Source organism: Squalius cephalus (genome assembly GCF_949319135.1).
Source record: "Squalius cephalus genome assembly, chromosome: 14".
Classification (NCBI taxonomy): Eukaryota; Metazoa; Chordata; class Actinopteri; order Cypriniformes; family Leuciscidae; genus Squalius; species Squalius cephalus.
The window spans coordinates 13,844,681-13,872,472 of NC_137135.1; the positions used below are offsets into that span (position 1 = coordinate 13,844,681).

General features: G+C 36.5%; 1 protein-coding gene across 3 annotated transcripts in view; it reads right to left on the reverse strand.

The window, feature by feature from the left end:
• Nucleotides 1-26,794, reverse strand: part of stx3b (syntaxin 3b) — a 34,971-nt gene extending 8,177 nt beyond the window's left edge. For 2 of the 3 annotated variants that reach the window (XM_079893107.1, XM_079893108.1), the window contains exons 1-8: nucleotides 26,406-26,754; nucleotides 9,706-9,780; nucleotides 9,490-9,589; nucleotides 5,588-5,662; nucleotides 5,177-5,247; nucleotides 4,991-5,099; nucleotides 4,733-4,806; nucleotides 2,746-2,880 (exon numbers count right to left, since the gene is read on the reverse strand). In XM_079893107.1, the coding sequence (XP_079749233.1) occupies nucleotides 2,746-2,880; nucleotides 4,733-4,806; nucleotides 4,991-5,099; nucleotides 5,177-5,247; nucleotides 5,588-5,662; nucleotides 9,490-9,589; nucleotides 9,706-9,780; nucleotides 26,406-26,435 (669 nt within the window). In that variant the 5' untranslated portion in view covers nucleotides 26,436-26,754. Of the gene's footprint in view, nucleotides 1-2,745; nucleotides 2,881-4,732; nucleotides 4,807-4,990; nucleotides 5,100-5,176; nucleotides 5,248-5,587; nucleotides 5,663-9,489; nucleotides 9,590-9,705; nucleotides 9,781-26,405 lie in introns of all 3 variants that reach the window. The other variant, XM_079893106.1, reaches the window with a different exon arrangement.
• Between the last annotated feature and the right edge of the window lie 998 nt (nucleotides 26,795-27,792).

Sequence of the window (27,792 nt, forward strand, 5' to 3'; positions counted from 1 at the left end):
GGCAACTGTTCACCTTTAGTGTTTCTATGGCCCTGTATACACCTGGTATTAAGATGCATTCTGGTCGATCGGATCACAAGTGGACGGCGCTAAATACAGGTGTAAACGGGGTCTAAAACATTTTGAGCTCGTCCACTTTCAAACACTTCCAGAGGTAGTCGAAAACACATTAGACCGGATTGCTTTCATAGCGTAAACGCTCATCTGGTCGAATGCATTCAAACAGCCACAAGACGCCTACTCGCCGCCTACTGACCTAATGCGCAAACATTATTGGAAATCACGCTAGCCAGACTGGATTTAAACTTTGTCACCTGAAGACCCAAGTTTGGTTTGAAGATGAAAAACATACCAAGCACAATGTTCTCTCACCATTCCTGATTTCTAACACACACTCACAGTGTTCGGCTGGTCTTGCGACTGTCAGGGCAGAAACGAAAGCTGATGTTCTCTGTGTGTTTTTCTGGTCGTGTTCATATGTAAATTGCGCAAGTTTATTTTGTCCATAAGATCGAAAGATCTGAAAAAGCCCATACATTTACCCGCCCATTGTCCAGAAGTGGCTAAAAGTGGACAAAAGAGACGGATTAAAACACCAGGTGTAAATGTGAATATGTCTCCCTTTGCATACTTGTGGTCCGATTGGCCAAAACACATACAGTCATGGTCAAAATTGATGGCACCCCTGGTAAATATGATAAAAAATGGCTGTAGAAAATAAATCTGCATTGTTTATCCTTTTGATCTTTCCTTCAAAAAATTCGCAAAAATCTAACCTTTCATTTAAGTAAAAGAATTGAAATTGGGGGGTAAATCACATTATGAAATAAATGTTTTTCTCCAAAACACGCTGGCCATAATTGTTGGCACCCCTAGAATTTTTTATGAGAAAAATATCTCTGAAGTATTTTCCCATTAATATTTACCTTTTTTAGCACACCAGCATGACTAGGAACATGAAATTGTCCAGCTATGACTTCTCGTTTCACAGGAGTTTAAATATGAGGAAACACAAAGGCCAAATTCCCTGAATCATCCATCACACTGAGGAAAACCACAGAATATAGTTCTGATGCGCAGCAAAAGATTGTTGAACATCACAAAATAGAGAGTGGCTGTAAGAAAATATCTAAAGAATTGAAAATCCCCATTTTGACCATCAGGGCAATAATTAAGAAGTTATAATCAACTAAAGATATTACAAATCCTCCAGGAAGAGGACGTGTGTCTATATTGTCTTAATGGACGGCGAGGAGGAAAGTTTGAGTGGCCAAAGACTCTTCAATAATCACAGATGGAGAATTGCAGAGATTAGTTGAGTCTTGGGGGTCAGAAAGCCTAAAAAAAATTATCAAACAACCCCTACATCACCACATGTTGTTTGGGAGGGTTTCAAGAAAAATCCTCCTCGCTCCTCCAAAAACAAACTCCAGCATATTCAGTTGTCAGACACGACTGGATCTTCAAAAGGGACCGGATTCTATGGTCAGATGAAACAAAAAAAGGGCTTTTTGGCAGCAAACCCAGCAGATGTGTTTGATGCAAACAGGGATGAAGAGTACCCCATGCCTACGGTTAAATATACTGCTGGATCTTCAATGCTGTGGGCCTATTTATTTGCTGGAGGTCCTGGACATCTTGTTCAGATACATGGTATTATGGATTCTAGCAAATACCAACAGATAAAAAAATCAAAACCTGACGGCCTCTGCTAGAAATCTTATAATGGGCCGTGGTTGGATCTTCATTCAGGACAACGATCCAAGACACACATCAAAATCAACACAAAAATGTGTCACTGAGCACAAAATGAAGCTTCTGCCATGACCGTCCCAGTCCCCTAAACTGAACACGATAGAAAATGAGTGCGGTGAACTGAAGAGAAGAAGCGCCAACATGAACTTGTGAATCTGAAGGATCTGGAGAGATCCTGTATGGAGGAATGGTCTCTGATCTCTTGTCAGGTGTTCTCCAAACTCATCAGGCATTATAGAAGAAAACTCAGATCTGTTATCTTGGCAAAAGGAGGTTGCAAAAAGTATTTAATAACAGGGTGCCAACAATTATGGCCAGCGTATTTTGGAGAAAAACATTTATTTTATAATGTGATTTACCCCCCACTTTCAGTTCTTTTACTTCAATGAAAGGTTCGATTTTTGTGAATTTTTTGAATGAAAGATCAAAAGGATTAACAATGCAGATTTATTTTTACAGCCATTTTTTTATCATATTTATCAGGGGTGCCATCAATTTTGACCACCACTGTATTATTACCAGGTGTAAACAGAGCTTATGATGCTTAAAATGTTGTCTAGATAAGCAGCTCACAGGGTTTTGGAAAACATCTATTGACATTAATTTCTTCTAAACAAATCTCGAAGGTGTAATGGGTGAATAAAGTTTGTGACCAAATCAAATAAAGCAAAAATGAATGAGAGGAAAACAGGCAGTAAGGGAAATAAAAAAGGTATGAACAAAGAGGAGTTAAGAACACTCACATGTGAAAGAAGGGGCTGATGGGAAGTCACTCCGACCTGTTGCATATGGCTTAGCAGCCAAGAGACCAAACCAACAGAACGAGTTTGAACAAAGAGGAAGAGAGGAAAGGATGCTACAGACCAGACATAGAGAAGCAGAGAAAGAGAAGGAAATACATGACAATGAGGGGAAAGTTAGAAAACAATGACAGTGTGAAAGGATGGAGAAAATATTGGACAGATGCGTGCGATGAAAGTGTGTGTGTACCTGGCTCTCCACCAGCATGGCGATGTCCACAAACATGTCATGCAGTTCCTTTATGCTGCTCTCCAGACGCACAATGTCTTTGTGACGCGCTTCAATCTCACTCAGCGCTTGTTTAGAGATCCCTGAATCCACGATCTACAACACAAACAGCAGTTTTATCAGGATGTAGTATGAAAAGATTTTGGGATTACTTGGTCTTGAAATATTATGGTCAGGTTATGGTCTAAGACAAGGGTCTCAAATTATCACTAGACTAGTGGTGTTCGCCATCAGTGACCGGTTAAACAGTTACAACATGTACCTCAGTTGTAACAGTGTTAAGAGAACACTGCTTTAAAAGAAACATGTTACACTGTTCTTTCTAATAAAAAGTAACCATTGTTACTTTATATGAAAAGTATTGCGTTTGCATTACATTTGCATTATAAAGTACGTGGGTGGGCTACTTCTGCATTGATGTTATGATAAGGGTGTATTTACACAGCAACCACAATCACAGGAAATAATGAATCACTCAAATGTTACATTTGTGACAAAATATTGCTAGATGTGCTGATTAGGCCGGCCAGAGTCAACGTATTTTAATAAAGTTATTTTGTTGTCGTATTAGAGGTGGTCAATATGAACAAAATATATATTTTTTTGCCACCAATTCGATAATGTCAAGATTTTGAAAATAATTATAATTAAATTATGTCTAAAGTTTAATCATATTTTTTTATTTTAAATTTTAAATATTATTAAAATAATCAAATTTCAGGATTCCAGAAATTTTAGGAGCTTAATGTTCTTCGGGCATCCCATTCTTTTTAACCAATTAATTTTTACATGGACTTTTCCAGTTGTTTGTGATTTATTGGATAAATAAGAGTTGCTCAGAGTTTCTACCCAATAAAATATTTTAGAGCTTGACAATTTAAAAAAATAAAAAATAAATAATAATAATAATAATAATAATAATAATAATAATAATGATTCCGGGTGGATCACCTATACTATTGGTCCTCCTAATTGTCAATCATTCTGGTGAATCAATCAAACTTATTCAAAAAGTGGAGAGGGCGGGTCTTATCTAAAATTCGGAAAGATCCTCCACTATATCTTTAAATTGTATTATATATATATATTATATATAATTGTATTATATCACATTTTAAAATCTATCAAATTGTATAGAAATCACACTTTTAAATCCAAGCTGCCTCATATATCCATGTTTTCCAAGGCTTTGTGGGAATCCTGGTTTCTCTTCAACTTTTATTCAAATTATTAATGGGTTATATATAGCCTAGAAAGCACGCAAAGACAGCTCCCTTTATAATCACTAAAACACTCATCACTCAGCTGTCACTCATCTCAGTTCTCACAAAGTTGCGTTATAATCAATGAAGTTGTCTACACTGCACAATGAATCTCTTATGTAATAGTGTCTACACTTTATTTAATGAGAGGACTTCTCGTTTAAGAAAAGAAAGCACCCTTGTAGAACCGGGCCTGACTGTATAATTCGCTCTTCCTCTTCTTCTTCTGAATCAGTTTCTGGTTCAAACATACATTGCTGAATTACACCAATATTTCCACTTGTCATCGTGTACAGTTTCCTACAGTAAAGTTGAGCGAGTGGATCAGGTAGTCCGAGCTGGCGTGAGTGAGTGGCGGCGGGGATCATTTACATATTCATGGTCCTGCGTATACTAAATTAAGCAAAGGTGTAAAGTTACAATAAGACTATTTTAAGACATGGAAGAAATTATTTTCACAGGAAAAAAAAACATAAATATGCCATTTTGAATATCAAAGATGAGTTTTAAGGGATGAAATGATTGACAGCAGGGGGGACTTCCCCTAGTGGGTATTTTCCCCAGTCCCATAACTGAGAACCACTGCTTTAGAATATGGATGGTGAATGAAAACGGTTTGAATTGTTGGTCTTGACTCCAGCTCGGCCCCCCACACACACGCACGCACACATGAAGACACGCATTACCCCTGCAGTGAAAACGGCTGCGTTTCCTCCCTCCAGCATCTCCTCCAGCTCCTCATCAGTAGTGGTTTTACCAGCTAGAGCCAGAAGCAGAACAAAAGCAAGTCAAAGACAGAAAAGAGGAATAGCACAGTGTCAGTTTGACACGCTTCAACCGCAAGCCTGAGAGAGAAACGTCACCCACTGTGAGGGTGAGGTGATGTTCAATAAGGTCTCATGCACTGGTGTTTAGTCAGGAGTGAGAGTGCGGGCGACACTTACTGATCTCTAATTGTCTCTGAATGCGACCTTTGCTTTTCTCTCTGAAGTCCACCTGAGCTTCATTGTATTTGGTCATCACATCAACAAACTTCCTGGAAAGAACAGCGTGCTGGCGGGGCAACATGAGAGCAGAGTTAATAGAGCGTGTGTATTTGTGTGTGTTACACGAGCGGGATGTTGACTCACCTGTGATTTGCGTATTCTCATGTCGGCTGATACTCTTTCTACTTCTTCTGCCTCGAGATTCCTTTCAATGGCTGTACGGACACATTCACACAGCACAGGGTTACTTACTATAGTTAACTACAACTAAAACCATAAAAAAACATGTTCAGTACTTTAAATTAAACAGACGTCAAGTAAATAACATGAAACGGAAAATTCTAAAATACAAGCGAATCCAGATATTAAATAAAACTATATTAGTGTCTCAATGATACTGAAATAAGGGTAAACTCTGCATTAAAGGTGGATAAATGGCTCATATCATTTTGGGTCAGGTGTGTTTGAAAAGCCAAACCTTTTTATGTGTGTCCTAATTCTTTGCCCTAATGGGAAAAGCACAAAGCAGGCCAGCACACATGTAAGGACACTTACTCTTGAGTTTGTTTCGAGCATTGTTGGCCATTTTCTTGATGTCGTTAGTAAGCGCCTCCAAATCATCCTGTGTCTCTGTTCACAGAGAAAAAAAACTGAAGTTAAGGTATAAGAATGGAGAGATGAAAGGAGATTAAAACAGCACTGGTTTATGTATGTTCTGTCATTGTTAAACACTCCCATAGGAATATTTTATAGCTCAGAGGTTCCTCTTTCACAGCTTTGGAGACTTAATGGAGTTATGTTTCATTTCCGGCTCAGAAAGAGAATTGAAATAATTTCATGTTTTTTATAGAAGTCTCTTATGCTCATCAAGACTGCATTTATTTGATCAACAATACAGTAAAACTGTAATATTGTAAATGTGTAAATACAATTTAAAATAACTGTTTTATATTTAAATATATTTTAAAATGTAATTTATTCATGTGATGCGAAGCTGAAATTTCATCATCATTACTCCAGTCTTCAGTGTCACATGATCCTTCAGAAATCATTCTCATATGCTGATTTGATGCTCAAGAAACATTTATTATTATCATCAATGTTGAAAACAGTTGAGCTGCTTCATATTTTGGGGAAACGATGATACATTTTTTCAGGATTATTTGATGAATAGAAAGTTCAAAAGAACAGCATTTCTTTTAAATAGAAATCTTTTGTAACATTATAAATGTCTTACTGTCACTTTTGATCAGTTCAGTAGACCTCGAGCAGAACTTTCCACTCCCATCTGTGCTTTTATGGGATTGTGCTCTCACGATAATTTGCCCTGTTTAGTAAATCTGGACCTTAAAGGTCCCATATTGTACACCTTTCTTAAGTTTTATTTTAGGTTTTGATGTCCTAAAGAAATTTGCGGTATAAGTACCAAAAACCATCTCAATATATTTGTACAGCTTTCTCAGGAGCTCTGCCAAGAACAGGTCGATTTTGGCCTGTCTACTTAATATTCATGAGCCTCTCTTCTGATTGGCCTGTTGTTTTCTGAGTGACCCACCATTGGTGGGGGTTGTGACTGAAGGCGGTGACTGAGTAGTTCTGACATCACTTTTATAAGGAAGTCTCGTGAAAAGGCACAGCTACTTTATGCAGGCTGTGTGCATTTGTCTGTGGATCGACTGTTTTGAAACTTATACTGTATGGTAGTTTCGTAGCCCCTAAACCTCTGTTATCATGAAAAAAGCCAGGAAATTTCAGTTTTGACAATATGGGACCTTTATGTTGTAAGCAAACAAAATGTCAGTTATATGCAGATGACACAGTCATTTATGTATCTGCAAAGACTCCAAGTTTAGCTGCAGAAATATTAACAAATGAAATGATTGGTGTTTCACGGTGGTTACAGAACAGTTGTTTGACCCTGAATTGTACAAAAACTGTCTCAATGTGTTTTTCAATTAGAAAAAAGGAAATGAGTGGTTTTAGAATTAAGATCAATCAAAAGGAAATTGAAACAGTTAATAATTTTACATATTTAGGTGTTATTTTAGACTCTCATTTGAAATTTGATATGCATGTTAAGAAGCTATGTAGAACAATCAAAACAAATCTGAATTGTTTTTACATGATTAGACCATATATATCCTTGAAAGCAGCCAAGTTATACATGCATGCAATGATTTTTTCACACTTATCTTACTGTGTGACTGTCTGGAGTCAGGTTTCTCAACTGACTATTAAACCTGTTAGATCCCTATATAAACAAACACTAAAAGTTTTGGATAAGAAACCAACCAGATGGCATCACTGTAGCATTTTACAAAAATATAGTTTGCTTAGTTTTGAAAAATTTTATAAATTCATCTCTTATTAAAATGTTTTTTAAATGTTTAAATAATCTTGCGCCAAAAGTTATATGCAAATTAATATCAAAACAGAGTAGTAAGGGGATCGCTACAAGAGGTGCAACTACACAGAACTGTATAGCACCACAGAGAAAAACTAAATTTGCACAATCTACATTTTCAGTTCAAGGTACGTTGTTATGGAACAGCTTGTCAGCTGAATTGAAAATGCAAACACAGTTGAATATTTTTCAAAGAAAACTGAAAAAGTGGTTCAAACAAAAGCAGATATGTGAACATTGATGGTTGTACATAGTCTTAGTGTTTTATTTTATTTTATTTCCTTTTTTTTTTTTTTTTTTTTAGCCCAACCAGGGACTGGGGCTGCAAATTAGCCTCCGGCTAGAAGCCTATATGTAGAGCATCTGCTGCATGAAATTGTAGCAATGTTATACTGCATTGTCCCTGTTAAATAAACTAATAAATAAATAAATAATATTCATCAAAAAGAACCTCACTGACTGTAAACATTTGAATGGCAGTGTATCAATTTTCTCTCAAATGTTTCTTCAAAACCCCGTTAAATTAGACTAATTTATTCCTCAATATTAATTTATAAATATTGTATTGTTCATTGTTAATTCATTTTAATTCTTAATACAACTAATTATCTAAGATAATTTAATATACAACTTGAAATGTATTAGTACATAAAAAAAATGAACATTAAGCAATATTTACAAATGGTGTAAAATGTTGTTCATTATAAGTTCATGTTAACTATTGCATTAAATAATGTTAATGTTTTAAATAAACCTTATTAAGAAATTCCATCGTTCTTAAGACAGCTTAAAAAGTTTGGAGTATCTAAAGTTGGTGTGTTACATTTTTACAGAGCTGTGACTGAAAGTGTACTGACTTCCTCAATTGCGGAGTGGTTTGGCAGTTCCACTGTTCAGCAGAGAAGTCAGATCCGTAATATAGTGCGGTCTGCCTCAAAAAAAATATAGGTTAAGATGTTCCCACTATTGATGACCTTCATACGTTTGCAGAGAATTCTCAGAGATCCGACTCATCGGGCCGGACACCTCTTAACCCCTCGACCTTCAGACAGACAATAAAAACTAGATCCAAGCGTTTTTTGAACAGCACTTATTGTAGGATTGTTCAAGCTCTTAATTCGTCTGGGATTTATGTATCTGTATTTTATTTCTTGTAACTGATAGGATATGTATGTATGTGTGCACCCTATTGCTATTGCAGAGTATATTGCTGTGTCCTAATTTGCCTACTTATACTATGCCCTATTGTGTACTGTTTTTGTGAAGAAAAAGTACATATTTTTGAGTGTGTAGCATAATAGTAGGCAAGCTTTGGGACGTACTACTTTGCCAAGATTGTGCCTTTAACGGACTCTCTGTCGCTTAGTTATGTGCATCCTGTCACCGTTTAAACTGACCTGTCAATCATCTTATCACAGATGAAATCCTCCACATTCAATTGAATTTAATTTCCCTGCATTTCCGAGAGAAACACAGTAACATGTTGATCTGCCAGTCGTGGGGTCTTTCATACGGAGACTCTCCTTGTGTTTGCAATTTGCATAATGACACATTTATAAGTTAATGACCAAACGTATCTTTACAAAAGTTCACAATGCTGTCTTCGGATAACATGTGGATAACATGTGGATAACATTGAATAAACATCTTTTCGTCAGGTAAGATACTGATTATTAATCACTCAAACCTCTTTATCTACACCTCTCTACTTAACCGTCGGACTCGCACATCCGCCATGTTTGTAGTTTTTTAACGTTTTTTTATTTGTGTTTGTAGTTCTAATCGAATCCTCATCCAAAGCGCAATGGGTTGTGGGTAACATTAGCCGTTAGATCCACAGATCTGCACTTCAGATTCTAGCCGGAAAAAGTAGACCAAAACTCATTTCAACACTATGATTTGGGACACACTAATTCTAATTTCGAATGCTATTTAGGACGGAAAGAATGCCAATTGGGACGCAGCATATGTCACCTGTTACTCGGCGGATACCAGTCAGTGGAAAACAGTGTTGAACTGGGTCATAATGAGTGAACATGTGAATGTGTCTTACTCTGGTCTGATGTTGGTGCAGAAAGAATAACTGAGAAAAGTTTCTTCACTTCGGTCACATTCTCATCAATCTTGTCAATGCTGTTCCTGATGTCTTCAATCTGAAACAAAGAAACAAGGTCACCTAAAATCCACAAACCACAATGACACACATTCATGCAAAGCACATCAGAAGTATTTACACAAACAGGACTGTAAAATATACAGAAGAACGTGCCTGGACGAAGAACTCATCCATAAAAGCAGCATTGTCCACGGCGATCTCAACATCCTCGTCATCATGATCGCATGTCTGAAACAAAGGTAAAGACGTAAGGAAATGTCAGTTGTGTTTTTAATGATCTCATGCTGTCTTTACACACCCTTATATTGTTATGGCTGGCAAGTAACTCACTGTCACTAATTCAATGTCTAATTACAATTTAGTACAAATTTGGAAAGATATTTAAACTCTATTGATTGCATATCTAGAGGAGTAACTCCTGAAAATGACCGGTAATTTCCTGGCTTGGGAATTACTGAGCCAATAACAACTGATAATCAAGAGCTTGTTGTGGCTGATAACCAAAATATATATGTTTGCATTTTAAACCTTTCAAATGGTGCAGGTAGCAGATAAGCAAATGTATATTCAATCAAAACCACTACCCTGACACAAGATAGAGCGTAACACTAAAAGTTCAAAAACGTATGATCTAGACTTTATTATGCCTTAAAGGAGAAGTTCACTTTTAAAATGAAAATTCTGTCATCATATACTCACCCTCATGTTGTTTCAAAGCTGTATGAATTTCTTTCTTCTGCTGAACAGAAAGGAAGATATTTAGAAGAATATCAGTAACCAGACAGTTTTTGGGTCCCAATGACTTCCATAGTATATTTTTTTCCTACTATGGAAGTCAATGGGACCCAAAAACTGTCTGGTTACTGATATTCTTCTAAATATCTTCCTTTCTGTTCAGCAGAAGAAAGAAATTCATACAGCTTTGAAACAACATGAGGGTGAGTATATGATGACAGAATTTTCATTTTAAAAGTGAACTTCTCCTTTAAGGCAGTGTGGTCAAGTCTTAAAGTCAGAATGAAATGGAAGTTGCGATAGTGTTTTTATAGTTGCTTTTTGATGTTTTCCTTTTCTTTAGTGTGTATGTGTTTCTGCATGTAGACAAGTTACAAAGCTCACAGTCTTCCACAAAGCGATTTATTCTATCTAAAGGCCGAGACACACCAAGCCGACGGTCAGGTTCACGTCGGCAGTTTGGTCTGGGCTTGGTGTGTCCCAGGCTTTAACAGAGAAACCTGATCCAGACTTGCCGAAAACGCCTCGATCGAAGTCCAGATATTACTTCCTCAAAACGTCCATGTCACAAATGTGAAATATTAGCATAATGCCTGACCAAATGAATGTGCAAAGAAACGCTGTTCCTAAACAGTACAACAATAAAATTGAGCTTATTCTCACGAATCTGGAAAGGTACAACACCGGCTATATACAAAGAAGACTACAATACTTACTACGAAGTCACGCTTGATCATCCACATTTTCACAATCTGACTTCGGCTCGAAATGATACGGTAAAACCAATAATATTATTAACTGTGTTTACAATTGCTGTAGAAGCCTTGCAAGCTGAAGCTCGCGATTATGTTAAGGGCCGTTACATTTCTGACACACTTTGGAAAGCGTCAAAGTTTTCTATTTACAACGTGTTTTTGCACATACTTGTTGACAATGTCCAATCAAAAGTGTTTCAGTCAGAACACACTCTCCACTCGAAACGCCAACATTTCTGTTCAGTGCAGAGTTGTGCACGTTGGGCAAATCCTCTCATTATAACCAACAAATTTTAGACATTATATAAATAAGAGATTCATTGTGCAGTCGGCTTCATTGATTATAACATAACTTTGTGAGATTACGATGAACTAAGACGAGTGACAGCTTTTTAGTGATTATTAAGGTAGCACTCTTTTTTTCTGTTCAAATTAACAGTGGTTTCTGAACGTAGATGCTTTAACAGCAAATCCTTTCTCTGAAGCCATTCTGCTGGGATGTGTAGGTCGTGCAGGCGACAAGTAACTTGAAACTATTTCATGGTAATCTATTTAAATGTGTTTTTAAAGGGAAGTGCATCTTCTCATTCCTTAGCCTTACCCTGGAGTTGGTTCACCCTCAATAATCGAAATAATGAACTTTTAAAACAGCTTCATATGGAGATCGACTACTTTTGACTGATAAAATTCCAACCACCGGAAACACTGATAAGGTGAGTCGTACAAAACCTTTCTTTTGAGTAATCTTTGTGTACACAAACAACATAGTCAATGCTTAAGTTCATGTGTAGAGCCTCTGGTGATACTGAGAGCACAGTTTTATGTTGTGTCGAGCCACCTTAGTGTTTTAAAAATAGCGATTCTGATGCTATCATAGAAGTGCCCCATGCACTCCCATTCAAAAGGCATTTTGACCTAAAACGAAAATCTTGAATCTTAAAAGTGGCTTTCCATTCTAATTATGCTTTTACACGAAAGTTGACTCAGGTAGATTAACAAAAAGAGCCTAGGTTCAATTTTGGCGAGAGTTACGCTTTAAATTGATCATGTCACATGAACATCCGGGTGTTACAGGCCTCTGCTGACAAGGCACAATGTAAACTGCCCTGAAACAGTTGCTTTAGCAAACTGGCAAATCTAGACTTTTATTGCATGTAAAGTCTTCCTAAATGGACAACACTTAAACTCTATAAAATCCATACGAAAGTAAGTAGGGTAAATTGTGATTTTGTGCAATGTTAGCAGCAATGTTACAGCTGACTAGCACAGCACTTTATAGGGACAGAAAGGTGTGTCTTGTGATGTTTTATGAGGAGCATGTGGAGACTAGTAATGTTTTCTACTTTAATAATGGCTTTACTGTCAAATGACGCAATTAAACAAATTAACACCGTCATAGAACAGCGCTTCGTGCATGATAACATTATAACTCAAATGTCAAAAGACACTAGGGTTAAAGTCTGAGTGAAATCACACCTTCTTTATGACACTACTCAAGGATTTCTCAACAGTCATCAAGCTTGTGGCTCCGTCACTTCACCACAGAGAAGCCCAACACACACACACACACACACACACATCTTTGTATCTCTGTGAAACCCTATAAGAAGCTCAAACACTTTAACTCATTCAGCATTTCTAAGGAATCAAATGACACATTTAACTTTTTACAAAAATCGTACCACATTAACCTGGTAGTTAGTTAGTTTCGGTAACTACTAAAATATAAGTAGTTATATTTGCTTCAGTAAAATTGTCATTAATATACAAAGTTTTGCTGCATACTTTGTCATTTGATATAATTTTATAAAAACATACATACACCACTGGTCAAACATTTGGGTAAAAAGTGTTTTCTATTTCAAATAAATGCTGTTATTTTGATCTTTCTGTTCATCACAGAATCCCGAAGACATACAACACGGTTTTCACATAAATATTAAGCAGCACAACTGTTTTCAACATTGATAATTATAAGATTCTGAAGGATCATGTGACACTGAAGACTGGAGTAATGATGCTGAAAATTCAGCTTTGATCAAGGGAATAAATTACATTTTAAAATATATTAAAATAGAAAACAGTTATTTTAATGTGTAATAATATTTCACAGTATTACTGTTAGTGTTATTTACAATATATTTGATCAAATAAATGCAGTGCTGGTGTAGGTGGATAATATCAAGTTACCACAGTATTGTTGCAGTAAAAACTAGATTTTCTGAAGAATACACATATGGATATGCTAAATGCTAGATATTTTTTTCATTTATTTGTATCATTCGATAATGGATAGTTAATTGTTCTTGCTCATTTTCCTTATAACATCATTTAACGCTCACTTAAAAGGTAATCTTTAAAAATGCTAATAATTTAATAACACTGATATCATTTAGAAAAAATCCCAATGAATAATATTTTTGTCAAGTCAAGTCAAGTCAACTTTATTTATATAGCGCTTTTCACAATACAGATTGTATCAAAGCAGCTTCACAGTATTAAATAAAATAGTACATCAGTGTTTGTTTCTAGTGTAAAACGTCCACGTTTGGTAATGCTGATCAATAGTATTGTTGATTGATTAATTAAATTAAGTATCCCCAACTGAGCAAGCCAAAGGCAACAGTGGCAAGGAACCGAAAAACTCCATCAGGTGACCTAATGGAGAAAAAAAAAACCTTGGGAGAACCCAGGCTCAGTCGGGGGCCAGTTCTCCTCTGGCGTTTATGAACTAGAGACCGGATTTAACTGTAAGATTAAAAATATTATATGAATGCCTGGCTGAAGAGATGCGTCTTTAATCTAGTTTTAAACTGGGAGAGCGAGTCTGAGCAACGAATAGTATCAGGAAGGCTATTCCAGAGTTTAGGAGCTAAATGTGAAAATGCTCTCCCTCCTTTGGTTGATCTGGATATCCTAGGTATGACCAAAAGCCTCGAATTTAGTGATCTTAAAGAGCGCGATGGATTATAGGGCGATAGAAGATCTGTTAAATAGACTGGAGCTAAGCCGTTTAGGGCTTTATAAGTCAGTAGCAATACCTTGTAATTAATACGTGACTTTATAGGTAACCAATGTAGTGATGATAAAATTGGTGTTATATGATCATATTTTCTTGATCTAGTAAGAACTCTATAGCGGCTGCATTTTGGACTAACTGTAGCTTGTTTATTGAGGATGCAGGACAACCGGCTAATAAAGCATTACAGTAATTTAGTCTCGAGGTCATGAATGCATGAACTAACTTTTCTGCATCAGAAACAGATAGCATATTACGTAGCTTAGCAATGTTTCTAAGGTGGAAAAAGGCTGTTTTTGTAACATGAAATATGATTTTCAAAAGAGAGGTTGCAGTCTAGTATAACACCCAGGTCTTTTACTGTAGAGGATAAAGTAACAGGGCATCCTACTATGTTAAAGTTGTAGTGTGAGAGGTTTTGTGGGCGGTTTTTTGAACCGATAAGTATTACCTCTGTCTTGTCTGGATTTAATAAAAGAAAATTACGTGTCATCCAATCTTTTATATCTTTAACACACTCTGTCAATTTGGATAATTTTGCATTTTCATCTGGCCGTGATGAAATATAGATTTGAGTGTCATCAGCATAACAATGGAAACTAATTCCATGTTTCCTTATAATATTTCCAAGTGGCAGCATATATATTGAGAATAACAGAGGGCCTAACACAGATCCCTGCGGCACTCCATAGTTTTCTGGAGTTATGATCGATTTTTCTCCATTTAAATAGACAAAATGGTATCGGTCAGATAGGTATGATCTGAACCAGCTTAATGCTTGTCCTTGAACACCAGTATAATTTTGTAGTCGATCTAAGAGTATTGTATGATCTATAGTATCGAACGCAGCACTAAGATCAAGTAAAACTAGTATTGAGATACAGCCTTGGTCAGAAGCTAAAAGTAAATCATTTGTGATTTTAACGAGCGCAGTTTCAGTGCTATGGTGCGGTCTGAAACCAGACTGAAACTTTTCATAGATGTCATTTTCTTGTAATGAAAATTATAATTGTACATTATAATTGTCAGGCTATAGGTGAGGTATTTATTTAACACACTAAAATAACTCAAAAACACAAGAATCAGCAGAAGATTAAACTCGGGGCTTAAATACACAGCGAGAGTAATCAACTGAACAGAAACAGGTGTGTGGAACTAATTAACAACCAAGGAAACTAACTGGAACATAAGCCGTTTCTCAATATGCGTTCTTGTCTGTACTTGTGTTCTTGTGAAACGTCATCAGTCGCTGCCCTAGTACTGTTCCAATTCAAAGTTCACATCTAGCCAAGTCCAGTTCGAATCCCCGGATTTGTTCTTGATCCGCCCCTTTTACCGAGGATGCATCAAGAGGTGACTTGTGCGGACTTGACAAGCCAGGTATCCCAGAATGCATCACACCACCAACCAGCAAGCGTCAATAGCAGAGGAGAAACCCCGCGTAATTTAAAAATACTGCTATAAATGTGTCACGAAATGTAGTTTTAAGAGTATTTCAGGCGAGAATGTAGTTGTTTAAAGCTCAAATCTTTGGTTTATTTATAAAGATAGCGCCTATTTGAAAATTTGATCTGACGTTTTCGGAGTTGTGAGAACCAGGAAATCGGACGCTCGGCGCTCGTACCCCGCCGAGAACAACCTTTCCTCGGCTTCTGCTGCTGACTTGCCGTTGGCTCGGATGTCTCTAGTTTAGTGGTATAACCTTTTACAGTCTATGGGTATAACATGAGATTTAAATCGTCTTGTGTATATCCAACAGGCGATTTATTTATTTTATTTGTCTCATTAATGTATTATTTGTTCCCTGGCAAAACGTTTTAGCTGAGGGCAAAGTGAAGTTATAGCTTTATTTAACGTTAGTCTATTTAACTATGTAGCCTAGAGAGCTGACTTATGTTTGACTGAATCGTTGGCTTTATTATTGTATAGCTTCTTATACCTTTTAGGCTACTTATACTTTTAGAATGGCTATTATTGATCATTAAAACTGACATTTAGCAAAAAAAGGTTATGTCATTTTATTTTATATATTTAAAACATAAAATATTTTATTATAATAGCCTACATGTTGCCTACATTCTCTTCACTGTATATACATATATGACACAGCTCTGTCTCTTTTTGCTAAATGTTCGTTTTAATGATCAATATTATAATGTTTTTTATTCATCATATTTTTAAAATGAAAACAAAAAGAGTCAGGGTTGTGCTTTATCGTGTTGTTGTAAATATGCAGTGAAGATAATCAATTGCGTTGCCTGAACCTCATTTGTGTGGCCATTATGTTAAAGATCTTTTTTAAATGAAAATGAAAAGAGGCAAAGTGGTGGTTTATAACATATTTTGTTTTATTTGTAGCCTATAAAGAGATAACCGGAGTAGCCAGAGCAAGCTGAGTGACGCTATCAAGTACGCCGCTGTTCCATTTGCAGAATTATCGGACTCGCGTCCTCCCGTCCTCGGGAGTTCGTTCTCCTGAGTCGAACTTGTCAGTCCGAACTACCAAGGACTCAAGTCCGAACTTTGCGTACTTGGTATTGAGAAACGGCTATAGTCAGGAAAACAAAACAGAACAGTAGCCTACACAGTGAAACCAAAACCAAAACTGAACATACACATTACAATAATGTTGTGTTTATAATGCTATAATGTTATACTGAATATTATAATGTTGTAATGAGTAAATTCACATCTATAAAATATCACAAATTACTGAGTTTAGTCTTTAGAGTTAGAATCTTAATTTTAATATTGGCCATAACAGTGTTGGAGAAAGTTACTTTTAAAAGTAATGCATTACAATATTGCGTTACTCCCTTTAAAAGTAACCAGGGCTTGACATTAACTTTTTTGCTCACCAGCCACTGTGGCAAGTGGTTTTCCAAAGTTAGCCACTCAGCATTTTCACTAGCAACAATTTTGACATTAATGCCATGGGGAAAACTGCCATATAGATATTTTTTACATTATCTTATAATTTGGCAGCAGGGATATTAGGCTGCTGTCACTTTAAGACCTGACGCACTGATCCATTATACTGTTACACATGCGTTTTCTTTCTCGAAAATGTTTGCGCAAAGATATTTGTGTTCTCTTGAAAAACTTCCTATTTAATGTCCCACTGGCAGTGTTTCAGACAGCTAAACGTTGTTAAAACACAAATGACTCCTATAACGAGCTATGACCCAATTTTCCTCAAAACAAGCATTTTTAATTGAATCATTCATGCTGATGACACGAACATTGCAGAATGACTAACGAAGTTTAATACTTAGGGTTAGATGATTGTTAGACTGATCCTTAATCATTAGATCAACATTTCTTTCTTTCTTCAAACATCACTGATAACTGTATTAATGATGGTATGGTGGAAAATATGTTTACAATAGTAAATTTTTATAAGAGACCATCAGCTAACACTCTAAAAAATAATTCTGTGGATTAGTAAATAATTCACTTTATTAACTTAATAAAATCTCTGAATATCATTTACTTGATTGTTTGAGTTGAACATACCAAAATATGACACTTTTTTTTTTTACTTTTGTCTAAAATTTACAGTTATATTTAAGTTTTTTTTTTTACTAAAAGAATTTAGTATTTGACTAACCAATTATTTATTTATAATACACTTAATATATTTGTGACATTTCTATCAAAATATTTGATAATGGAGAATTAAACTGATCTGTTTCAAGAACCACAAATATTACTTAATTCAAATCAATATTATTTATATGTTTAACACACTCTTAAAGGACAAGTTCGGTATTTTACACTTAAAGCCCTGTTTACAGATCGTTTCTGATGAAATAGAACGGTTAAGATTAAATTTTGGACAAATGCTGCTGTCCCGAGAATTTTAGGTTTCTTTCGCTTTCCCCCCCACCAGTAGACTGGGTGTATAGGTGCACTGGAACACTCCTTCCTAAAACGCATTAAACTTTCGTTTACAAAGACGTGAAACTCACCGAGTGGTCAGGGGTGTCCACTGATATGCTCACACAAAAATCGCTGCAAAAGATGCTTTCCAACAGGTTTTATCGTAATTTTTGTCTCCTCCATTGACTTGCATTGGATGTGATGTGAGGTACGGTATTACTCCGCGCCGGAAACTGAAATGGGGTTGTTTTCTTCTTCTTCGTGTTTTTTTTTTTTTTACGGCGGATCGCAAACAATGAAATGCCAGTGGTTTGCTTGCAAAGGTGCATTATCGCCACCAACTGGGCTGGAGTGTCTATTATTCAAGCTCTCAACGGAAGAATGTACGGGTGTGAGGCGTTTGGAAAAATAAGTCCACAGTTTTACAATGAATGGTAAAACACCTGTTGGAAAGCATCTTTTGCAGCGATTTTTGTGTGAGCATATCAGTGAACACCCTTGACCACTCGGTGAGTTTCACGTCTTTGTAAACGAAAGTTTCATGTGTTTTAGGAAGGACTGTTCCAGTGCACCTATACACCCAGTCTACTGGTGGGGGGGAAAGCGAAAGAAACCTAAAATTCTCGGGACAGCAGCATTTGTCCAAAATTTAATCTTAACCGTTCTATTTCATCAGAAACGATCTGTAAACAGGGCTTTAAGTGTAAAATACCGAACTTGTCCTTTAAGAAATTGAGAAAGTTTTCTGCACCCCTCCCCCACCCTCTGACGAGACGACAACTCAACGGTTGAGTGAGCGCGCGCTGTTTGAATTCTCCAGTCTCCAGAACAGTTCTCTCTTCTCTTCTCATCAGCGCGGAATTGGTGCATTTCCTCTGTGAAATTCAGGTGTGTGAATGTTTTATTTTATCTATAAAATCATTACTGTGCTTTAATTCATTTTATTTAATTCAAAACAACATAATGGGACGCAATGTGAGTCACCTAAACGAGTGTCTTTTCGTGTGACTGAAATGTCTGATGCCTTGCATAAAACACACGACTTTATTCCTAAAGATAATAAATAGATTTATTTTTGATGATAAAATGTTCTCAGAACTGTGCACTGTTTGTTTATTGGCAGGTTATCCAATAGCGCAGCATCTTTCGGCTATGAGTGAAACGCGGGATAGCGGACTAGAGTTCACCCGCAGAGCACAAGTCCACCTCCGGCACGAGAACCAGCGCTGATACGGTGGAAATGGGATAACAGACCCGGTTGATTACACTTGAATTACTTTTAAAAAAAATTGTTTTTACTTCTAATCTGTTTGTTATATGAGTTTAAATGTAGGAAATGTTGTATATATGTTAAAACAGTATAAAACATGCTGTATTGCTGTAGGCTACTCATTGACAATAAAGGCCAAAATCATGTATAACCATAGACAGTAAAAGAAATAGACACAGCGACCCCATTGGATTCAACGGAGAAAAGTGAAGTCAATTAGAAGCACTCACTTCCTGATGGCTGAGCGTACTGCGCAGACTCAAACTGAGCTTGACGACGTAGATGTGACGTGAGCAACCTGTCTGTCTTCTAGTAGCTGTGCCAAGAGAAATCTGAATCATTCCCTTCCGAAACTTGCAGAGACGGAGATCGCGAGTAGGAGCTGTCCATGAGCTAGGAGCAGGAGCAACTTTTGCTAAGTATTCTGATTAATTATTTTGTCATTTTGCCTCCACGTCCCCCCGATTGCCCGCGAGCTTCTCCTCCTGTCCATACGGTAATCTCTCTACTGTGCGACAGAGAGTCGCGTGGTTATGACGCAACCGTTAGCCTATTTTTACAAAAACTGCTTCTACGGGCCATAACGTAAGATACAAGGTAATGGAGCCTTTTGTACATTTTTGTGTTTCTTTAGTAATAAATAATGGACAAATGGAGTCTTTAAACGCCTCAGATGTAAAGTTATTCACTGTCAAAGTGACGTAAAAATGAATGGGAGTCAATGGAATGCTAACAGCAGGTGATGGTCCGCTAATCAATGGTGGCGCCCGGGGAAGCTTCAGTTTCCGGCTGATGGATTACCCCCTTGTGTGTAACGTTACCTGTGGTTGTGTGGAGTATTTTACAAAGGTTTACAGGAAATTAAAAGTTACTATTACTCATACTATAAAAGTTACTATTACTCATAAATAAAAACAGTTAATATTACTCATAAATATTGTTTTTCTTTTATGTTTTCCTCAATTATTTCAACTCAATTTTATTTGTTAATGTACCAAATGCAGTTCCTCAGATCTACTTAAATTTTTTTACCTACATTTACTCTGTAAAATTTTATCAATATTTTTAAGTGTAAAAACGCTTCACCAAAAAACTGAGTAAATCATAGCAAAAGTTTTTAGAGTGAAGGGCTAACAAAAAGGCAGTATTATGAAAACAAGCACTTACTGCGGTTGTACTAGAGAATTTCAGAGACAAACTATTCCTGTTACAAAATGTAATATTACCTATCCTGCTGACAAAGACATCTGCTCTTTTTTCAAGCTTACTTGTAGTATAAACAATGTGTTGCCAACCCAACGGGTTTTTGTGAAGGTCAAAGATACACTCACACACACACGAATGCAGTGTGCTGGAAAAGCTTTGAACTGAGGCAGAGAGATAAGCCTACAAGACACTTCCTGCAGAGGGAACATGAGAGAGAGAGAGAGAGAGAGAGAGAGAGAGAGAGAGAGAGAGAGAGAGAGAGAGAGAGAGAGAGAGAGGGAGAGAGAGAGCAACACTAAGGAACATTTCCTCTTCGGTCGCCCTACAGGTTGGAAGCAGGATTGTCCGTAACCGCTGTCGTAAATAATTTCGCCACCCGCAGCTACTGTCGCACGCACGATCGCTGTTTATCCAGCACCGGCTTTGAATGAACGATGTCCACAGACAAGGTAGAGTATGTTGCATGATTTTATGAAACTATGATGTATTTCGACATCAGAAACGAAGAAAAACAAAATAATGACTATTGTAACGCTTGCCGTAAAGCTAGTCAAATTTGTAGTTTCTTATGTCTCATTCGAACTACAGAAACGCGACCCGGTTTGGCAAACTTGCATAGCGTGGTTATATTAGATATAGGGCCGTAAAGCGACTCCAGAAGTGCCTTTCACCCTGTTACGACTTGATGAACCACTGAAACCTTTTTGGAAACATTATTTTAAGGTAAAAAATGTTACTTAGTGTTGCTTTAAAGAATAGTGAGTTAACGGTGTACCCTGAGAGTAAAGTCTGTAATATTAGTGTTTTTCACTCATCATCCTGCTAACACTTACAGAAGAAGGACGATTGGAGTTGCTAAAAAAAAAAAAAAAAAATGGTCACACTAACACAATGTTCCCGCTCAGCTGTTTAATGTCCCACAGTTCCTTTTGTGCTCCAAGAACACCAGTGTGTGTGCGTGCGTGTGTGTGTACACTTAGCCTTTAATACTCTTACATGCATACAAAGAAGAAAATAGTTCAGCCACACCAAGTTAAACATTACAGAGAAACACAGATAGAAAAAAACAATTGGTTTAGAGGTTAGAATGATAAATATTTTTTTCTCAACAGGATTTCCTTTAGCACAGAGGGTCACACGTAGACAAGTCCCAAGAAACTGTTTGCTAAGATAAGCTTCATTAATACTACAGCTCAGACCTAGGGTTAAAGATTTAAACAGACCCCTAACCCTAAGAATTAAAGTTAAAGGGATAGCTCACCCAAATATGAAAATTCTGCATTTACTCTCCCTCATGTCGTACCCAAGACCCATAAGACATTCTTCCATCGTCGGAACAATCTTTTAGATGAAATCTGAGAGCTTTCTGTCCCTCCATTGACAGTTGCGCAACTACCACTTTGACGCTTCAAAAAGTTCATAAAGAGATTGTAAAACTATATGAATTGAGCGGTTTAGTCCACATTTTCTGAAAAAACCCGATCATTTTATTTGATGAACAGATTTAATTTAAGGCTTTTATTCACATTTAAACAAGCTCAAGCTCGAACCTGATTGAAGAATGAACCTCACTGGTTCTTGAGGAAGCTCAAACGTGCTGCGTAACACGAGAATGAACCTTTATTGGTTCTCGCACGTCAAGTGAACATGCTTGAGCTCATGAATGTTAATATGTGAATAAAAGCCTAAATTCAATCTGTTCATCATATAAAGCGATCGTGTCTCTTTAGAAAATTTGGTCTAAACCGCTCACTTCATATGGATTATTTTTACGATCTCTTTAAGAACTTTTTGAAGCGTCAAAGTGGTAGTCGCGTAGCTGTCAATGGAGGGACGGAAAGCTCCCAGATTTCGTTAAAAAGATCTTCATTTGTGTTCCGAAGATAAACGAAAGTCTTACGCAAACAACATGAGGGTGAGAAATTAATGACAGAATTTTAGTTTTTGGGTGAACTATCCCTTCTAATATTAATATCTCAGTTTAATATTATTGCTATTTAGTAGTATGTGCATATTTATTGCAGGCATATTGTATGTTTTATAATATACAAAGCCTTTTATTTGTATTACACATTTTTTTTACATTTTTTTTACATTTTTTTTATTTTTTGTATTAGCTAATTTTGGAATTTTTGTTTCATTTTTCTAGTTTTAGTTTTAATTTCACTTAACGAAAAAGTTATTTCATTTTCTTTAGTAATTATAACACTGATCAGAATATCGACTAAAGCATGGGCACTTTTGACTTGGACTAGTAAGTAAACCTGCCATAACCCCCCAGCAACCCCATAGCAACCATCCAAAACACCTTAGATACAGCATAGCAACATGCTTAAAGCACTTAGAACACTCTAGCAACCGTATAGCAACACACTGGCAACCAACCATCTCAGCATTTTGTCAGAGTTTTGCACGAGAAATCAGAAAGTGTAAAAAAAATCGTAGTTATTATTATATAATTTTACCTTAAAGAAAATAAACCAGTAACAGCCGAGTACAAAAAAACTGAGCGAGTGAGATTGCCTGTATGCAAACCAGCACGGAAACAAAACTATGACTAATGTAAATAAGGTTCGGCCATAAGCACACACGCACACAAGTTCCTCTTGCCAGCCAGGCTGCTTCAGGTACCAGAGTCAACAAAACAAATATTTGACTGAGGCAGAGTTGCCTCAGAAACAAGTCCTCACCTCTGAACCTGCCCATAGGATTTGACATCCCAACAAACTCGGTCCTCAATTACCCCCGCCAACAGTACTCTGATATACCATATTCATGGATCACAGAATTTAGTGCATTCTTCAATTAGCCTAAAACAAACCCATGATACCGGCATGATAATACTGGGTCATGGAACATGATCAAAAAAATTATACATTTCCATTAAAACATGGTAGTGCCATGGGACATGTCTTAAAATATAGCACGTCTTAGAGCTGCATGATTCTGGATAAATTGAGAATCACCATTTTTTTGTTTAAAAGAATCGTGAGATCACGATTCGCCCACAATTCTGAACAGACAACTAATCAAAACAGTCTATTTAATTTAAATTTAAATTAATTCAAAAATGTATTTTAATGAATGATTTAATGACTCACTCATAAATACTTCACTTGCTTCATTACTAGATGAATCTCTTGAATGAACGATTCAATGGCGAACACATTTTTATCAGTCACTTGTTGCCATCTACTGGTGTAACGATGTAATTGATACAATCTTTATTTGAGTCAAGTTACTTTCAAAAGGTGATTTACTTTATTTTAATCACTTCTGTAGACATCAGTGTTTATATCCAAACTATAAACTTTTATCCCAGTATTTCTGTGATAATATGAAATATTCTAGGACAGAAATAATGATACTGTGTAGTTGAAAAGACTTTTCGTGCGTTTCACACCCATGATAACTGCTCTCTCTGGGTCAGCGGCAGCGCAAACACAGATCTGAATCTTCGCTGTGATCGTACTTGTCAAAGATTTAGTAGACATAGACGAATCATTGACATTTAGGAATGAGATTGGGTTGGTGGTGTTTGAATCGGGATCACAACCTTTTTACGATTAATCATACAGAATTTTGTTTTGAAAAATATTTTTGTGGCTTGATATAAACTGGTTCATGAAAATCACAAACAATGATGATATTGCAAAATGCCTTATTTATTATGAGAATGTAAGGTAATGGATTGTAAATATGCACTTGAACATATAACAAATTTATACGAATTACCTCCTTTAAATTAATATAACATTTATTGTATATCTATGTTTATATTAGTAGGATTCTGGGATTTAATGGATGCTTGGAATTGTATGGCACTGATGAAGGGTTGAACACGAAAACGTTTTGCACTAAGCTCTTCGTTGCATTCTTTTACTTTTTTGGTGGCTTCGATGGAATAAAATTTGTGTGCGGATCATTTTTCTCTTCTTTCTTTCAGGGCTCGACAATAAGAACTGCCTGATGGCCTGGGACCAGCGTGAAAGACTCTCGGGACAGTTGATGAAATTGTCACGTGCCCTATCATCCCGAAGAAAACCTTGCAAGCTGTTTTGTGTGCACACACGCAGAGAACCCAGTCTTCTGAGTACTGAATAGAGTTCTCTTTCGCGTCTTCTTGCATTGTATTAAAAAATACACACAACAAAAGTATGTTAAAATGCCCATCTTGGCAAGTATTAACATAAATAACTGTCGGTTATGTCTTAAGTGAATGTAAACGGATGAGAAGGAAAACGCATGAGTCAGAGCCATTGTTTTTCAACGGCTTTGGTATGTGTAACAGTATATTGGATCTGTGCATTTGGTCTTAAAGTGACAGCAGCCAAATATTCCTGCAGCCGAAAATCAAGTTTTTAATGTTGTTTATACTGTATGTTTATGTGGTGTTTTTAATATGCTTCAAGACAAACCATGTGCACATTCATAAGTCAACACCATTGCTGAGTATTTTCTCCTAAAAACTGCAGTGAACCAAAGACAGTCTCAAAAATACGGTTTGAAATCGATGGTGTTTCTTACGTCACAAACTACCTTGTAACCAATCACATCATGTGCTGCCGGGCTTTAGCATATCATTAACTGATGCAAAGCAGGGGAGTCTCAAGAGAAGCCAGGTTAGGCCTATATGTTTCTGTTGATATGAAAAATTAGGTACATTTAGCCAACGTTGTAAAGAGTGAAACCATTGTGCAGCGTTTACTAACTTGAGTAAAGTTGACTGAGTGGATCTCTGAGCTGGTGTGAGTGAGTGGAGGCGGGGCTAATTAGCATATTTATGGTTCCATGTATATTTAATAAAGCAAGGGTAACATTCAAGCTATTTTAAGGCATGAATTTAAAAAAAAATCACAGGAACAAACATATAAATATGCCATTTTGGTGATCAAAGATGAGTTTTAAGGAATACAATTATTGACTACAGGGAGACTTTAAACAAACGACAAAAGACAAATCACTCAATGCTCTTGAATAAATTACTTTTGTAGCTATAACTAGGATTAATCCATATTCATACAGTGAAGATGCAGTGTTTACATTTGATTATTCAATTTCTGTGCCTGAATACTATTAGACTTACCTGGAAACACTTCAGAAATAAAACACTGTTTATTTCATTTGTATCTTTGTTCTGTTGTGTTTAATTAAGCTGTTGTCTCGCTTAAGTCTCGCTTGTCCTCAATAATGTAACTTTGAACTTTAAATTAGTTAGGCTAGTATTTACTGTGATATGGAAATTGGAATCAATCAAGAATTGTGAAATCCTCAAAAAAATCCTTGTCATTGAGCCCTGTCAATGCATTTGGATCGACACACCTAGATTTATAAACTAGTTTATTTACATTTTTGTATATTTTGGTGATTGGCGCAACACTGTTTATCACATTGCTGGTACATACATAAAACGTAGTATTGGGTAATATGTCTGAAAAACATGGTACATGTAATAAAATGGTAGTGGGCTTACAATTATACGTTTACAAAAACCATATTATCAGGGTACACGTCCAAAAAAACACTTTTTGGTTAGTGTGGCTACAGAATGGAAGGCAAATCGGTCTATTTTTTTATTTTTCAATAAGTATTTGAAGATCAGCATCATCTCTCTCAACCCATCCCCCATCTTCCCAGAGGCCCGTGACCTCCTCCATGAGTCAGGTGACCACATCAGCTGTCCAACACTGTCTTCACTATATCTAATATGACTTTTGCTGCCTTTGGTGAGCACTTGTTGGAAAATTCATTTACACACTCTATTATTATAGACGCCTTTAACTTATGTATTATTCCTCTTTGGTGTAACAGTAAGTACAAAAGTTACTAATGTTCCTTATTGATACTGTGTTCATCTTCTAACAGTACTGAATCTGACATGGTGGTTTAAGACAAACTCCATTACGTAATGCCATTCCTATACACTTATAGAGCAGCTCAAGAGTTAACTTCACAATCTCATGAAGAAATATAAGCACACGCTTACCGCTTTTAGTTGATCCAGTCGGTCCTTCATCTTTCAATATGTTGTTTAACACTATCTAAACAATAAAATAAATAAATAATAAATAGGTCAAAGTCAAATTAGACAGAAGAGTGAGCTGTAACAGTGCTTAGCGGATCGTGAAGTCTGAATGTTTCCTCCTGAACTCCGCGTATTCCTGCTCCTCTCTTGTTATTCCACCAAAGGTCCATGCAATATGGCTGCTCTTCTCCAAACCAGTAGTTTTTTTCCCCTCTAAATCTATCCGCTGAGAGGATTAAAACAACAGTTGTGTTCAGTCTGCTTAATCTGTCTTCCTCCCTCTCCCTCTCTTTTCTCGTTATAATCGTTCTGAGAGAGTTGTCGACTCACGCATGCTCTCTGTGTGTCTCACCTACATCACTGGCCACAGTCACGCCCTGCATGCGCGCTCCTGCGTCCACCTGTGTGTGTGTGTGTGTGCGTGTGCGTGTGCTCAAAAACAAGTAATATCTTCAAGTTCTAATATGTTGATAACTATTCATTTAATGCTAAAAACTAAGATCGAGTATGTGTTTCGGTTTTCTTGTAGTGCAAGAAAATCGATGTTGTAATCGATCTTGTTTTACTATGGCATGCATATTTTTGTGTCCAAGTACTTTATTTCCTTAGTAAATAATTTGGTAAATCCATGACATATTAATTTATCCTATAAAACCTATTTAGTTTGAATTCATTTTAGTAGGCTACATATTGTTTGGTTTTCTTAAACCCCCATGTCATGTGGTGCAACTGTCCGAACAAATGAACAGACTAAGAAAACTAAGGTGTCTTAATAATAAAAATTTGGCATCTATGGCATCATTTTAGGTTTAAAACCTTTCATGTAAACACATTTTATAGATATCAGTAGTTTTAAAGCTGTTGAGATAATTGAAAAACTTTTGTCCGGGAATTTGTATGTTCTCATATGTCAGAGTGGCACAATGGCAAACATGGCTCTTTTATTATTGACAAGGTAATAACAGTATACATGATAATGCGTCATCCAGAGGAGCCCAACTGATCCTTGTGGCAGTAAAAATGTTTGTAGATCTCTCTCATATACTGGTAAAACCTGCTAATTTCAAGTATGGGACGGTTGGTACACTTTCCATGTCAGGTGGTACAACTGCAATTTATACATACAACTATTTGGTTGTACTGCCTGACATAAAAACAGTCAAAAAATGAATTTAAACACGTTGAAATGTTATTTAACAACTGAAACTGGTTTAAACACAATGGAAAAAAATGCTTTACATCAGTTTTGAAGCTTTATTTGTCAGTGACCCAAATATAGACACCAGCTATCCCAATATCTGTTTCAGTTCTACTGAATCCATTATATCACATTGCTTTTTTGAGTATT